Genomic DNA, 17,582 nt, shown 5'->3' on the forward strand with positions numbered 1-17,582 from the left:
TTTTTCCTTGCAAAAATTTCAACAAAACAAAATTAAAATACTGAATGATGTTTTCTATTATACTTATTGCAATTATCTCTTTTGCTTGAAATTTTATGTTTTTTGGCCTCATATGAAGTGATAGATCATTACAGCCAATTTGTGGTTTTTAACAACCAGAAGTAAGTGACTAATGATGCTATTCATATTTGGTTGAGGATTAAAGGAGTCTAATTTTTTTGTGTGTGGGAGTGAGTGTGTGTGTGTGTGTGTGTGTGTGTGTGTGTGTGTGTATGTATGTTTATATTCTGGAGAATTTTCTTCATAATTGAAATGCCAAGAAGAATTTGTAAAGCATTCTGAATTTTTTATATGCTTGCATGGAACAGTTTTACTCTCTCAATTATTTTTTCAATATTTAAGAAAGTTTATTTTTTGTAAAACTTTGTTTTAAAAATGAGAACTTTTGCCATACCAGTGGAACAGATGAAAGGGTAGAGATCTTAAACATTAAAGTATCTTAAATGTTCTCTGTATTTACTCCTTGTACATCTTGGATGCCTCTCTCCATATTTAGTTTCATTCAAGTTTTCCAGTTTTTGTTCTGAAAAGGAAGCAAAATATTGAATCCTTTTTCCAAAGGAAAATGTTTGTAGTGTCATGAAAAATGAGAACAGATGGCATTGTAAAGCTTTGTGGAGAAGCATAGCACTTCAACTCACATTGTTAGGCAAAGTCAGAGACAAACTCGCAGCTACCAATTGTAGTTATTTATATGACTCGAGTGAAGTGTGTTCAACCAAAATTGAAAAAGGTAGAATTTTGTTTCTGATGTTAAGGAAAGGCATTTTTCTAACTTACAGCGTAGACTTCACCAAGTGAATGCCTAAGCAACTGGGTTGGTTTTATTAGGAAAAAAAGAATAATCAGAGAAAAGTCATCTTAGTCACTTAAAATGTATTGTATCATTTTGGGTTTCACAGTGGGCAAGTTTACCCAGATGCAGTGTGACAGCCTATTAGCAAAATAAACAGATCTTCTGAACTTGGCATCCTCTGCTCTTTTTCCTCCACTTTTAAGTAAATGAGCTTTGCAGTGCCTCCGCCGTGCAGCGTGGGTTGTGGTAGGATGCATTCACTTCTCCCCACACTGTTCTGATTGAGCAGCAAAGCATCCATTACCAATACCATATCCAAAGTGACGTTTCCATACAGGCTGCCTGCTGTTTCATTCATAACCACAAAACAGACTGAAATGACTTTACTTCTTTTTACAACTTGCAAAGAGTTAATGGACTGTGCTGGCCCCCTGCCAAAACCTTTAAGAAACTTTATTAATGTGTTATGAGGCTGCGACACCATAGTGTGGGATTTTATTGGTTATTCATCTTAATGAATAAAAATATGTATGCACAATTAAAGCCACATTCTCTCACAATTGCCTTCTAATAAATGTTGAGTCTTTGTCAGTGCTCCTCATTGCATTTGCTGATCAATTGTGGTCTTCCTGCTTCTAACACCTGAAGTTATCAGCTGGGCCATAAAATAGACTTTGTTTAAAGAAATGCTTTGTATTTGATAACTATGGAAAGACGAAATGGACATAAACAGGTGGTAAAAGTGAAATTTAAAAAGCGTTTATGGTAAAAATCTAGTTATCATCCTCTTTTTCATTTTCTATGTGTTTAAAAGCTGGGCTATGATGTATTGATTATTCATGAAATAGAGACAACATACTTTTGGTGTAGTTCACATGGGAAAGTGATACTGGATTAAAAGTGATACGCAGCACTAAAAAATATTTCACCTGCCTGTCTGACATGCCAGTTATCAGAACATATTTCATTTGTATCTCTGTACAAATTTTTTGTCCTTTCACCTCTGATCTTTTCTCTTTACCCCTTCAGGGTGAAGTTTAGGAGGAAGGAATGAGGACAGAAGACATATCACACTGCAAACTAAATTATAAAACAGGCTGAATGAATAACTGGATTTAGGTGAATTTAAGGCTGTAGCTTTTTCAGAAAAGACTAATTTTTTCCATCTTTTGGTATTTGTACTTTGTCCCCCCAGTAAGAATACTTTGCGCCTTCATATCTTCAAAACATTTGTTGAATGGTCTTCAGTTTTTCAAAATAACCCCACCTATCTAAAGATGAGGAAAACTTTCGGGGCATTTTTATTTTTTTGCAAAATGATTTTACATTATGCTCCTTGGAGTGGGAGAATTTTATACTACTCCACAAACCTCCAAAAATCTGTGGCAAATAAAAATACCCAGAGAATGAATACATTACACTTCCCAAGTAGTAAAATAAAAATTTAAGCTATGTCTGCTTTTATTAATTTGATCTTAATTCACCCTAACATTTCTAAGACATAAAGTCATCTGTGGTTTTGCCTCCAGTAAAAATGAGAATAACCCAATTTTCTTGAATTAACACAACTTGGAAATAGTGTCATTTCTTTCTTTTTTTTTTTTTTTTGGACAGTTTAAGCTTGGTGTTGGAATAGATGCTGACAGAAATGAAAGTCTGAGCAGCCATCAAACTAAACACCTCTGGATGGACCTCTCAGGCTCCCAACTTGTAGACATTGGGCAGATGAGTAAGAACTTGCCTTGAGCTTTAAAGAAATGGCCTACCTGGTGGTCACTAAAATCAGATTATAAATATGAAAATAAAGTTGAAGAGTGATTTTTAAGTGACTTTTAGGGAGATAGAGCTCTCTAGGGAATGGGAAGTAATCTTTCTATTTAGATTCTGATCCTTGTCTGCAGCTTGCCATGTTTTCAAGGGGAGTTATGCTGAGACCTTGAACCTTGTGCATTGATAGTTCTGTACTCTGTTGTAACCCATCATCTAGATTGGAGCAAGGGAATATTTTGACCTTGTACTTCTTCTTTGCTTCTCATTTACCGGTATCCAAGGCAGTGGTGAAAATGGTGTTAGTGGATCTTTCAGGGGACAATGCAAAGTGGTTCTTTTCGTAGCCATGTTGTCTTTGTAGGAAACAACAGGTCAGTCCCTGAATCCCAGTTAATTACAGCAGAGACTGTAGTAAGTAATATTCTCCTAGAAAATGGCACATGGGAGAAATCAGATCGTCACTTGTGAGATGAGACTGAAAGGGGAAAGTACACGACCCTGTGGGGAAGTTTCAGGACTTTGGTGGGAAATTAGGGGGTTTGTGGGGAGTGACCAGGCAGCAGCTTTGAGGAGGGTGTCTGGTGCTCATCTGTGATCATATGCTGAGTGGCTTCGGCTGTGCTGGCCCCTTGCCTGTCTTTGGAGCCTGCTAACAGTCCTCAGCTTGTGGTGTGCTGTGGGCAGGAGGTGTTTTTGGTCTCATCCTCCTCCCGGTTTGTGTATTTTACTAGACCACAGAATAACTTCCAGTCAGCAGCCTCTACTCCTGAGAGGCTTTGTTCAGGCAAATTGGAAAGCAGTGGTTCAGGAAGAAGGGCAATTGACCAAAGAGCCCTGGAATTAGAAAGGTAAAACCTTTACCCAGACTATATAGTTGATGTTTTGTTTGTTTGGTTGGTTTTGTTTTTTTTTTTTTTTTTTGGTTTTGGTCTAGCGATGCCACCTGTAATAGGGGAAGGCAGTAATTTAAATTAGGTCTGGAGCTGGCTAATTTGGGTTTAGTTGTTGTTTTTCTTTTTCAGGTATGAGTTGAGCATCATCTGGCATCTTAGAATGGGGATACTCATAATCCCACCCCCACAGAATCATTGTGAGGATGAATTAGAGTATAGTATATTTCCCAGAGTATCAAGACAGCTGGGCTGCGCATGGGGGAAAATGCTCAGGGACTGCCAGCCTTGCTGCCACTGCTGTTCCCCCACAAGATCTTGGCTGATAAAGAGGAGGGTAAACTAATGTCCACACTTGGTGGAGCACTGAGGCTTTCTACAACCAACTGCTGTTGGTCCTCACTGGCATCCCTTCAGGTGTAGATGTCAGTTCTACAGGCATCACACAGAGTGTGGCAACAGGCATCCAAACAGACTTACACAAGGGACAGGCAGAATCTGAAACTGCCTTTTAGTTTTCTTATTGGAGTGTGTGTGTGTGTGTGTGTGTGTGTGTGTGTGTGTGTAAAGGATGATGTCTTAATCTCATGGCTCCATATGGAATAGCACAGGGTCTCTTTGCATGTTACCTACTGGCGATCAGTGAACATTTATTGAATTTCTCTATTGAGCAGATTATCGTTTTATCATTTTAGAATCTGGAAACTTTCAAGGAAGAAAAGGTAAAAAATTCACAGAATCAGACCATAAATTCTCATGAAAGTATATAAAAATAGCTCAAGTTTTAAGGGTATTAGTTACTAATAATAAGTTACTAATGAAACTAGAGGTATTTTTTTGAACACAACAACTTTGGGTTACCAGTCTGTTAAATGGGCCTGTTGTAATGCAGCTGTATGACTTTAGCTATTCTGATAATTAATTAAACAAAGGCTAAAAATTCCTAAATGTCTTTTACGTAGAATTATGAAATAATGGTGAGAAATTATTCTGCTGTAGAAAGATATAGGGAAAGTATATGTGTACATATCTGTGTTTTCAGGTGAATATTGAAGAATAGACTAGTCAAAATGTACCATTAAAGAGACATTAAACTTGTTTCCTGCCGGGTACAGTGGCACACACCTGTAATCCCAGCAGCTCAAGAAGCTGAGGCAGAAGGATCCCAAGTTCAAAGTAACTCTCAGCAACTTAGCAAGGCCCTCAGCAACTCAGTGAGGCTGTATCTCAAAATAAAAAATTAAAAAGAACTAGGGTTGTGTTTTAGTGGTTAAGTGCCCTGGGTTCAATCCCTGACACCAAAATAAAACAAAATAAAACAACATCTTGCTTCCATTATGATGGGGATTTAAAAAATGAAGTAAAAATTATTAGTATGGCTGTGCTGACTGTGTGGCATATAATAAAAGCTAGAAAGACTTAGCATTTAGTGAGTAAGCACTGTGTACATAATAAATGCTAACAATTGGTGTCATCTTTATGGAATTCATCCTTCACTTCTGAATTGTTTCTCAGCAGAGACAAGAATGTAGGGTTCAGTTGGCTCTTAGAGTTACTGAACAGCAATCACTGCCAATAATGATTCTGTGAGACCCACTGCATCAGGCCTAATGCATCTCTCTTAAACTGTGAAACCCTAAAAAAGAAAAATCCAGTTTCCTCATTATGCAATATTTGGCTACTGCGAACCCAGCATTTTAGCAGGGTTTTAGCAAAAAAGGACAAAGGCAATATACATCTTATAAGAGTGAGGTGTACCTTTGAAGTACTTTCCCTTTGCGGGTTTTTTTTTTTTTGAGTGTTTTTTTTTTATTCTACTATGAACAGGTCAATCTATCTCATGTTTCATACAGTCCCTCCCTCTCCTTTCTTTCCTCCTTCCTGCTTCCCTCCCTTCCTCCTTCATTACTAACTTCTTGCCCATCTGCCCTCCCTCCCTCCTTCCCTCCCTTCTTTATCCCTCCTACCTCTCTCCCCTCCTTTCTGTCACCCTTTCAATCAGCCCTCCTGTCTTGCAGAGACCATAGATTTTGATCTCAGTTTTCTCAATTAGCTGGGTTTTGTGCCATGAACATAATTAATTCCTCAAATTTTGAGGGGTTCACCATAGAAGGGTAGAAAAAGACTCTGCTTTGTTAGGGTTATTTTAATGATGTAAAAGAAGCATAGCCTTTTATAACAAGGGAGAAGCAAATCCATCTTTCTTTTTTCTTGCTTTCCTTTTGCCTGTGCATAGGCTTTGACAGAGACTGTGGGCCCAAGTCTGATGCTGCCCTCGCAGATGGGAAATGTTGGCTCGTGCTTGTCCACAGTGTGTTTTAGTAGGGTCAGAAGTTTGAAACTTTACCCTTTTACACACCATGAGTTGGATTTCTTTCATTAGCAGGAAGCCTGGTGGGCATATGTGTGACTGTAACCTCCAGGTGAGTGAGTGGTGTTCTGTAGCCCACCCTTTGACACCATTTTCTGGCTTGTAGTCTTCCATAATGCTTGGTGGTTATTTTTCTAAATAGTTTAAAAAAAATGGGGGTAGGAACTGGTTCTTATGTGGGAAGTGCACTTCCTGGCTTCCCTGAGACAGACTCGGGGGCTGGGCAGAGGCTGGCCTTGCCCAGGCCCAGGCCCAGGCCCAGGCTCAGGCCGGCGACATTTCAGGAGGCCGCTTGGCAGCCATTTTAGATCCTGCCCGCGCAGAGCTCCTAGCTGCCAAAAACTGCAGCCGCTCCGTGCCAAGACACTCTTGGCAGTGGAGATAAACTTTGTAGAGATACACAGTCCAGAAATATCTTATAATTACAAAGCACAGGGGGCAGAATGTTTTTACAATACAGCTGTGCTAATGTAAACATTTAATTTGGCAGCCTTCTCCACCCACTTTTCAATTAACCGGGTTTATGCAGATACTTTAGGTCTGTAATAAACTTTATTGCTACTTCTCTTAGAGTACAGTTTATGAAACACAAATTGGAGGGGCTTTTTTGGGGGGTTTTCCATCGTTTAGGAAATCGCGTTGTGAATGTTATGTTGCCAGTGAAGGGGAAGCGAAGCTTTCTGTCTCAGAAAATGCCACAGGCCTGGCTTTATTGAAACAATTGCTTTGGGGGAAAATGTGGGGGCTGCCTCCTTTGGCTTCTAAAGCAGGCTAGAGGATATTAATAGAAAGAGGTAAAATCACTTATGGAGCTACAAAAAGACACTTGTGTTGGTGATCATTAAAAAAGATAAATGTCCCCTGCAATGCATGAGACTATTTCAGAGATAAATTCCCAATAACAGTTCTTACAGATATAATTATAATAATTGTGTGATCGCTGTGATAATTATTCTTATAGAGTGAAAGAAATAATTTTCTATCTAAAGTAGCATTCAACTGTTCTGCTCACAAAGCTAGTCAATAGATTCTTTTTTGCTAACCTAAAAAATGGTGGAGGTCATGGAGTTTTAAAGCTAAATTTGGTGCTAATTGATATTGTTAAAAGGAATTTTTTCCACCAGGAGTATGACATCACAATTCATGATATCTCTCTGCATAGATTTGCTTATGCATTTCTCAGATAAATTAGAGAAAACCAGGTAAATGCCATACATATGCATAATTTTTTTAAAAAGGAGACAAAAAAGATTTTCAACTCCTAATTTCATATCTTTCTACTTAGCGAGAGTGTTTTGATTATGGCTTTGAAAAGTTAGCTCTCTTTTGTCCTGATGATGGACTCAGTAATAGAAAACCAATTTTTATGATGTTTCTCAGGATGTTGAGTCTGGCTCCATCTCGGTTCTAAAATGGGCTGTGACCACATGGTAATTTTCAATCTGAAAGAATATTCAATTCTCCAGCTCCCCAACTATTCAATATATGTCTCTTAGCTGAGCAATGATAGAGGACAGAGAATTTTAAACCCGTGTTTCAATATTTCATCATCTCATTATTGGATGCTGCTCACTGTGGTATTACCTTCACTCTTTTCTGGTTCTCCCATCCAAACAATGCATTTGTAGCCTGTAGATTTTATCCCCTTAGATGTTTTAGTCAAAACAAACATTAAATAAGTAGAAAAGTTTGAATGTTCCAATACTAAATTTTTGTGTCTGTGTGTAAAATTGCTGATTTATTTTAAAACCATATTAGATGGTGGATTCGACTTATTTCTAAATTTTAAACAGAGCTCATTTTGAGCGTCAGCAAGTGAATGAATGTGAGCTCAGTGCAGATTGAACTGTGAGTTGCATGAAGACAGGACCAAGACACTCAGGACATGTTCCATTCACTATTGCAGAGTGAGTTCCCAGGATGATACAGGGAAGGCCCGTTGTTGATATTTAATCCTTTTTCTAAAGTAAATAAATAGGTAATTGTCCTAAATCATAATCAGAATTTTTGTTTGGTGATGCTGGGGATGGAACCAGGGCCTCACTCAGTAAGTACTCCACCACTGAGCCAAACCCAGTCCCAGAATCAGTACATTGAGTGTTGATTACCCTGAAAGCTGGTAGCTCATTATGACCCTTTCTTTTAGATTGTTTTGTCTTTCTTTGGGGAGTTAATACTCTTCAGCTCAGTTTATTTATGAATAGTATATGTATGATAGCATCCTTTATGTAGTTTAAGTAGATTCCGCAAATCAAGTAAGGTAAATTAGGATACAGGAGATCATAATCTTGGAAGGAAACAATGTATAGGCCACTAACCCAAAATGCAAAATGTTAAAATCTTATATTGGAGGTAGGAGTGAAGTGGTGTGGGCCCCCAAGGGATGGGCTTCTTAGGTAGAGGCAAAGTAAGGTCCAGGAAGAATGTAATAGATAAATGAAATTCAAGGACTTTGAAAGATGAATTAGGAGTTTGTCTAGCATCCAAGAAGGGATGTTTGAGGAATGAAAACCATATGAGTAAAGGTGTCAGGATGTGTAATTGCATGGCATATTCCAGGAATTTGAAGGGTGCTATAAGTTTAGGTGTTGGGAAGTTGGGTGTAGATGTGATAAGGATAAAGGTGAGGGTTTGGAAGGCTGCACTTAAGAGTTGTAGATTGTTCTAGGCTACACAAAGCTACCACAGTGTTTTAAGGAGAGAGGCAATGTGGTTGCTGGTGGCTGTGAGGAAGATGGAGCCTCCTTACAGTGTGAAAAATGAATCTTGATGGCTTAAGGAGGCTGAGGCAATTATCAGGTAAGAAGCATCAAAGCTCAATAAGGGACACAGTGGCTACTGGGATGGAGAGGAGGCCTGGTGCTAGAGGGGCAGAGTCTGGGCCAACTGCTGTATCCCAGGCTTTAAGAAGACGGGTTTTGAAGCATGCATGTGTTCTTAGCTCAGGAACTGAGTGGACGTGGACGTGGAAGCCATTGATTGTGAGAAGGTTTGGGTCAGGGAGGCTGAGAGTGGACAGAGGTTGTGTATTAGCAACCTTCCAACAGATTTTGCAGTTAAAATGAGAGTTTAGGGTTAAATACAAAAAGCTGATTGACAAAGACAAAAAGCTAGGCCCATTGGCCTGATTGTGCTAGGGATTGCCAATATTTAAGGGGCCATCAGAAAGAAAAGGAGATAGCCATCAAGATTAGAAAGAAGTCTCCAGAAAGGGAGGCTCAGAAGAAAGGGAGGCTTGGAGAAAGAAAGCTGTCCTAAAGGCAAGAGGAGGGAGAATTTTAAAAAGTTAAGCATCCCTGGGGGCAGAAGTCCATTATGGAGAGTCTGGGAAGGGCAAGGCAAGTTGTGTCTTATAGAAATTGTATCCATGGCCAGGCATGGTGGTGCATACCTGCATGGTGGTGCACCTCAGGAGACTGAGGCAGGAGGATCCCCAAATTCAAGGTAAGCCCTCAGTAGCTTAGTGAGATCCTGTCTCAAAAGAAGAACTCAAAAGAGCTAAAGATATGGCTCAGTGGTAAAGTACTTCTGTACTCAATTCCCAGTACCACAAAATAAAAATAAAAAGTGATTTTGGAGTTAAGACACATCTAGATTTACTGACCCTGAGCTTTTTGTTGGGCATATGTATTATTATTTTTTCATTTTAGGTGGAGATCAAACAGTATTTGAGTATTGCCCTGTGTTTTTCTCCACAGTATATCTTCACCTAAACAAATTCAGCCATGCTGGTGTCTTGGGTTTCTTAGGATGAATAGTCTGTGGACCTTAAGAAATTTTTGGCAGAAAATGATGGATTATGTTTATTTGTAATCTCTGTCTTCTCCCAATTCTGTGGAGGAAATTTGCATTTTTTTCCATCTATTTTTATCATTGGCCGATAAATTTAAAGCAGCAGAAGCTACTTTGAAATTTTGGTGAGTTTTTGAGAAGGCACAAACAATTTCATAGAAAATAAAAGGAAATGTGCCCAACCACTGAGCACACCCCTTTAATTGCTCTTACCAAGCCTTCAGACATACCCCTAGGGAGAAAATTATGCTCCAGGCCCAGGTCCCTGGATTCATTCACCCTGTTAGCAGCAGCAGTGAGGAGCAATTTATTTGCACAATCCCCTCTGCTCCCCTTCTCTCTGTCTGAGTCCCCATTTTAGCAGTAAAAGACTCAGAAAGTGATGATATTATGTTAGTTCATACAGATTTACATTAGCAAATCTGATTGAGCCAACTAATGTGTAAGTAAAAACAATAGCTGACTGGAAACTGGCTGCAGCTCTGTAGTCTCCTTGATTGAGTATCTTAAAGGGTTTTCTGTTTTTCTTTTCTTTTCTTTTTTTTTTTTTTTTTTAATGCCTGAAGCCTCCAAATGGACTGATGTTCATACTCAATATGCAATGTTGACTTTGGAGTTTCCTTTGAATGGAAATAAACGAGCAAGCGGAAGGTTTGTTAGTTAAAATCAGAAGCACAGACATATATATATATATATATATATATATATATATATATATATATATATATATATATATATAGCCTTTTCACAAAGCAAATTGTGTATAGGCGTAATGAGACTGTAGTACATCTTTCCTTTTTTTTTTTTTTTAATCTTTCCAGCCCTTGCCATCCTAAGACACTGCCTTACCACTTCCTTAAGGAAACACACACAGGAGCAAATTAAGTTTCCAAAAGTAAAGGAGGATCTTGTTTAAGTAGATTAGCGTCTGGCATACCATTTAACTTTATCAGGCATTTAAGGCAGAGGATGTACACTGTAGCCGGCTGTGACTTGCCAATTAGCTGGGCTTTCCCCACTGTTTCTGGTTTCGCAGGGATGAGGTGGTTCACCCTGCCACACTGCTGCCTGCCAAGGACACATGGCCAGCTCCCTGCTTCCTGTCTTCCTCTTTGTGTCCTGGCCTTGCCTTCCAGGGAGCTGCCAGGATACAGTTGCCCCAAATCTTCCTTCGGAAAGGTCAAGCAACCTCAAGTCACCTATGCCAATATTTGTGTTTTCTTTTTAATCCTTCTGTGTTCGACTTGGAGAAAACTGTACAACTGAACATGCAGAGTGGAACCTAGGGTCACTTCGGATCACTTGGATAAAGCAACGGAACCCAAAGAATCCCTTGGCCAGTCAGGGTATGATGTTTCTGGTAGAATTCTATTTAAAGCTCTGAGAAGTGTGATAGAGTTCAGAATTGTTCAATGTGGATTTGGATTTAGTTGCTTTTTAGGATTCACTATACACAAGTGACTTTGGCCAAAACCGAATCCTGGTGCATTCCATGGAAGGGAGAGGAAGAGAAAAGTGGAGATTGGTTTTGGCTGCAGGAGTGTGTTTTTTGCTTGTTTGTTTTTAGGACTCTAGAGTTGCATAGTATGTTTTGCATTCCAATTTGGAGTTGGTGAGTAAGCATCAGCAGCCAAGTCCCTCATACTCCGTCTGAGAACAATGCAGGAGTTACCTGGAGTGCTTGTTAGAAATGCCACTTTCTTGGCCCTGGCATTGCTGTACAAATCTGTCATTGGGAGTGAATTGTTAATAAACATCTCAAATGATTCTGATGCTTACCAAAATATGTGAACTCAATGTGTTACTATTTAGAAGATGACAGTAGGCAAGTAGTGTTTATTGTCACGATACAGCAAATTGTCTCACATGTTTTCAATTGTTCTTTTTGGATGCCTCATATTTAATTTGAATCTTTAGATTGTATATAAAACACTACCAACTTCAAACACTTTGCAGAAAATTGAAAAATTTCAAAACTAACAATGTAAGAAATCTTATACAAATAATTGTCCTTGATTTAAACCCTAAATTTGAAGATTTTCTATAGGATGTTTTCCATGACACACGGACCCAGCACAAATTGTATACTAAATAAACTCTCGAAGGCCTCTCCCTGTAGACCACATTGTATATGATGTTTCTTGGAGACGTGCAGTGTGATAGGCCTGGTAATGTCTATTTTGAATGGAAAGTTCTGTGTCTCCATTTTTTTTTTCTTAGCACAGGGGGCATTGAACCCAGGGCCTTGAGCATGTTAGGCAAGTGCTCCACCATTGAACTGTACCCCCAGCCTCTCTAAAATGTTGTAATGCAGAACAATTTTATTCCTACATTGAAAAAAATTCCATTTGAGGGATATGGAACTCTTAAAAATGCTGAGCCACCTACTAGTTCTCATGGCTTTTGATAGTTAATAGAAAGGACTGTATGTTCTGCTTGAAGACTCAAGAAAATCCAATGAGGACCTGATATTCTTTTTTGGCTTTTTTTTTTTTTTTGTAATAGAACATTTTTCTAAGCTCAGCTTAATTCTCCTGCGTGCCTTTTTGTGCCCTGTAATAGCCATGAACCATTTTTGTCATTGTTTTGAAGAGTTGGACCCAGGTTACCTTTGTGATTTTGCCATTTTTTTCTAATTTATTTCCAAAATTTGCTGAAAACTGCAACCTTGGGGATACCTCTGACTTTCTGACATGACTAACAAACACTACACTAATTTAGAACACATGTTCTGTCAAAGTTTACCTATAGCCTTGGGTTCCAAATTTGCAACTTCAGCATCTTCCATTGAAAGGAAACAGCATATTTTTTCTTAAACTCCTTTTTTTTGCCTCCCCTTGAACTGTAGTCTTTTATAACAGTAATAAGGAAATGTGGTTATGGGTATAATTGCCATGAGGCAATTGTACCCTAGAGGACTGGCAGAATTTTCTTTTCTATATCTCAGGGCTGGGCTCCATTAAGACAATCATTTGCAAATAACTCAATTAGAATAATAACAACAATATCTTTATTTTTATGGCAACTTTCCCCATAGAGAGCAAAGTGCATTAGAGACTTCCTATCAGATTCCTTGTTCTAATACCCCAGGGGACTGGAATAGATTTTAAAAAAAAGTTTTATTGTAGCTTATTTGAGATAGAGGAGTGAGGCAGAGCAAGGTTAAGTGACATCCCTGAGGTCACAGAGAAAGTCAGTAACAGAACTGCAAGGAGAAATCAAGGTTTCCTGTTACTCTGCAAGTTATCAAGCTGCATTCTTTCCTGGCCATTGTGAAAGATCAAAAAATAAAGCCCAGCCGCTTTTGGGTTTGTAGAATAATGTGGGTGAAAGTGCTTTGAAAATCCTGAAGGTATTGTTGCTATCTTTATCACTTAGTTCAAATGGAAGGTAACAAAGAGACTCATTATTGTTATCTAGTTGTTCCAATACATATGAAATGGATTTTACACATTGCTGATTGTGCAAGTCCCAAACAACTAGTTGTCTTCATCATTAATGAGGACTAATGAAAAATTGCATTTACAATTCTGAATTTTTAAAAAATTTCTTGAGGTTGACTACAAATCCAGAGATCCAACTTACTCTGCTTAAACTGCAAACAAAAAACTTATCTAAGTAGACTGATTGGTTGTTTTTTTTTTTCAAGGTTTTACTTAAAACCTTAGTTCTGAAATGCGTATGATGAATTTAGGGCTTTGCTTTATTTTTTTTTAATTTTTAGTGGAAATTGGAAGATTGGGAGTAAAATTGCTACTCATCTTCCAACCTGATTTCAAGGAGCCTTGGAGGACACGTTCTCTGGGGAATAGACACAATTAACTCGATGTTCTTAATTACTATTGTTTGTTTTGTGGTTCAAAGTGACATATTTTGGTATAGGGCTGTTGGCTGAAGTGTCCAGTGGCAAGGGAGGGCTGGGAGTGGCAGCCTTCCCTCCTTGGATAGGGAACCTCTTTCTACAAACTCGGAGCTGAAAGGTATAATTGCCTCCAATTTTATCACACCTTGCCTTCTAGTGGAAATAATGAGAAGTTAGGTAAAGTATAAATATGTTTTTTGTTTTTTTCCCAATAAGCTCTCTCTTTGATTATTGAAGGGCTAGGGTGAGTTCTTGTTTCTTTACTCTATCCCGGGTGAATGAAGCCATCATAGCTCCTCCCTGGGCGTCTCTTGGGAGGAACGATGGCCTTGAGACTCTTGGCATCACTGCACCTCTTAATGCTTAATGAATGTTCAGCCGAAAACCAATCCAGGTAAACAGGTGAACAGAAAATAAAAGTTCAACACGTGTGAACAAGTCTGTAAAACAACATAGCGAAACAACACCCATCCCTGCGAATGGACTAAGGGGATAGGTGCCATGCTCTACCTGGCTATGGGATTATATCAGCTATTTAGTCTGTTTTTATAATTACTGGATGATGTTCACAGAGAACTTTCAGTTCTTATTTTGTTACCGTGAATTTATTTTTTGCAAAGGAAAGTTTTAAATAACATTTTCTTAAGCTACCCACCCCTCTTTCCTTCCAAATGCCCTCACGGGATTCTTTTTTCTCTCCTTTGTGTTGTCTGTTGTATTTTGGTTTCATGGTGTGGCATGAAACATATCCAAACTGCAACAGCAGATTCCTGCTCAGTGAAAGAAAGCTTGAGCAGAGTTGTCACTTTAGAAACACACTGATGGCTTTGAATGGGAACCTAGTGGGAGGAGGAAGCTTTGGCTTTGGGATCCAGATTGGGGTGATGGAGTATTTGTATTCACGTTGGGTCTGGAAACCTGACTGCACAGCAGCCATTTATATTGTCATTGAATAAATAAACCTAAATAAATGAAAATGAAGACACAGCCCAAGAAAAGTCTGCTCATTTGTAGTTTAGACTTTCAGGTAAAGAACAAATTATCCTTTGCTTTGAGAGTCTCTGTTTTGTGTCCTTACAAAAGTAGCTGGTTCTTGTCCTGGCTTTGCTTCATTACTCTTTAGATAAAGGATTTTCTGAGAAATAGGATATTTTGTCAAGAAGATGAAAAGAGACAAGCACTGTTTCTTACGAGTATGGCAGGAGGGCAAGGAGCTGTGTTCCTTTCAGGTAGGGCCAGAGCTTTGCAGGTTGGTGATGGGAACCAAGCTTTGCTATCTTTAGGGGGTTTAAATTCTGCCTTGTTCAGTTGTAGCAAAAGTCCTTAACCCCGTCTAGCAGTTGATTGGTCTTATAAAGTAAATTATGTTTAGTCCGATTCTTGAGCAGAGAGAGATGCCATTCACTTTCCCTAAGACCTCATGGCATTCTCAGCTAACATGTTCCCACTTGAGCAGGTCTCTGAGGATGAGATGTCCTTCCAGGCCAGGGTGGCACTGACATTTAACCTTAGGGGTAGTGTGTGAAAAGGTACAATGCACCTTAATATTAAAAAATCAGCCCGGTGCAGTGGTGAACACCTGTAATCTCAGTGACTTAGGAGGCTGAGCAGGAGGATTGCAAGTTCAAAGCCAGCCTTAGCAACATCGTTGAGGTGCTAAGCAACTCAGTGAGACCCTGTCTCTAAATAAAATACAAAGTAGGGCTGGGGATGTGGCTCAGGGTTAAGTGCCCCAAAGTTCAATTCCCAGTACTTCCCTGCCAAAAAAAAAAAATTCACTTGCATGTACACTGTTTTAATCTCACTATTCTCCAGTTTTATCTGTTGTGACATATGTAAGTGGAGATTTTGTGCTAATTAACTTTTAACAAAATCCTCTAATATGTTGTCTGAAGGTGGAGGTTGCTATTCTTTGCTCTATTAGCTTATTTCTAAGATGCTTCTTTAAATCTCTTTCTGGTTCAGTGACATGTGTCATAGTTTCAGTTATCTGCATGGTATATTGTAAACAATTAAATCTCTCGTCTCAGTTTAAACTGCAACATTCATTTCTGTGGCATGGTCCTGAAATAACAAAATACACATATAGAGTGCATTGGAAGAACTGGGATAATCTTTTATTTCTTCCTATCATCTTTTTCATTGAAGGTTTAAGTTTCAAATATTAGGTATCTGATGAAAACCTTGTTAAAAATGAGATTCACTTTTCTTCCTGGCTTTGGGCTTCCTGTGCCCCACCCTCACTACCAGAGAACGCCCAGGGTTGTTTCCATCTTGTGGTCTCAGCATTATTCCTATGGTTTTTAATGTCTTTGCAGTGTATCTATTTTCATACTTTGGAGGTTTTCTCTTAGTTTATGTCACACTATGATTTTCTCATTGGGAAAAAAGAAAAGGAGGCAGGAAACACTAAAAGTATAAGCTATTGCTAGACTCACTTCATGCCTATTTGGACTCCATTTTCTTTTTTCAATAAATATTTATTTAAATAAAATTGCAAATTTTGTGTTATATGATGGAGGTTGATTAGAGTTCAGAATCAGGTTTATGAAATTCAGTAGACACCAATTTTCAGTTTGATATAATCTCCACATGATATTTGGTGGTAACTATCACAAACTGTTTCAAATTTGACAGTGATAAAATTGGTGGGGGGGGAGGTTCAAAATAATCGAGAGAGAGAAAATACAGGACATAGGAGTATCGAGTAGTGCTGGTGGCTTAGTGTGCACACCAGACACCAGCAGCATCCTATTAAAGAGTTTTGTCAGAAAAAGCTGGCAACACGTGAACTAATGGGATGTGTTTTCTGTTATGTCACTTCCCTCTAGCAGGGCTATTATTTAGCACAGTTTAAAACACTGAGTGCGTGGGTACTATTTGCATTTGTGATGGTAAATTTTCCTTACAGTGAATTTGTATACTTACCTCTATATACAAACATCAATATTTATATGTCAGTTTTTATTTGTATTCTAGTAAAGCATCAGTGACTATACAATTCTGGTAGAAGAAAATGCTTTTGTTTCTTCTTATTTTATCATTTTTCTTATGTGAAACTGATGGATGTCAAGTGAGGTCTTGTGAACTACTTCTTAGAGAAAATGGTGATTTCTCCTTTGAAGTAAGCATTTCTTATGTGATGTATTTTGCTGTATATTTAAGATAACCACTTGGGTATCTCCACATGAGACAGATACTCAGACAATTGATGAGAATTTTAAAGTTTTTTGTGTCATGAGGTCTGAGTAAACACATAACATTCTATAAAAGCAGTCAAACTCATACTTGCTTCAGACAAGGAGTATATATCATATGTGTAGGGAAAACACAGACAGGAAAACTTCTGCCAGGTATTTCAATAGAAGGAATTTTTCATTATAGCATGGTTATTTGATTTTTTGGAAAATTCTTGGATATGTGAAAAATCTTAGATATGAGGTAATCCAAAGAAGAAATGGTATATCTGGATGGGTATTATTGGGGTTATCAGAAAATCTTCTAGAAGACTGTATTTTGAGCTTAGCATTGAAAATCTAATTTTTTAAAAAAATTTTTATCTTCATGTAACAATATCATGCTTTGGGATAAGTGATTTCATACTTAGGACTGAATGGTAGCAGTGCTATCTTACCTTTTAAAGGCAATCATAAATCGTTGAAAGTGTTAATATTCTAAATGTTATCATAGTTCATCTGTATAATATTATTTAACTCTATTATGTGACATTTATTTTGGAGTGGTAAATACGTCAAACTTCAAAAAAACATATCCGTCAAAGTCATGAAAAGTAAAACTTCTGCCAGGTAGTTCAATAGAAGAATTTTGCGGGAAGGACCAGTTACAGTGATCTTAGAAGAACCCAAGAGCCAAATGAACAGTAAGGCAACCCAGCCTCAGCATCCATAGGAGTCAACCACCACAAGTAGGCTGTAAGGGTCAAGAGAACAGGTGTTGTTACTATAGCCCTTGACCTGGAGCTGCCCAAAGGGAGTGTGAACCTCACAGGGAGGAACTTGTCCAGTGGAGAATTAGTTGACA

At 38.4% G+C, this 17,582-nt stretch overlaps 1 protein-coding gene across 1 annotated transcript in view; it reads left to right on the forward strand.

The window, feature by feature from the left end:
- Nucleotides 1-1,562: 1,562 nt before the first annotated feature.
- LOC143386177 (nuclear factor 1 B-type-like) overlaps nucleotides 1,563-17,582 on the forward strand; it is a 123,475-nt gene continuing 107,455 nt past the window's right edge. Inside the window, exons 1-3 of the mRNA XM_076841445.1 lie at nucleotides 1,563-1,592; nucleotides 2,471-2,585; nucleotides 10,930-11,025. Of these exons, the coding sequence (XP_076697560.1) occupies nucleotides 1,563-1,592; nucleotides 2,471-2,585; nucleotides 10,930-11,025 (241 nt within the window). The remainder of the gene's footprint in view (nucleotides 1,593-2,470; nucleotides 2,586-10,929; nucleotides 11,026-17,582) is intronic.

Source organism: Callospermophilus lateralis, unplaced genomic scaffold (genome assembly GCF_048772815.1).
Source record: "Callospermophilus lateralis isolate mCalLat2 unplaced genomic scaffold, mCalLat2.hap1 Scaffold_98, whole genome shotgun sequence".
NCBI classification, from domain to species: domain Eukaryota; kingdom Metazoa; phylum Chordata; class Mammalia; order Rodentia; family Sciuridae; genus Callospermophilus; species Callospermophilus lateralis.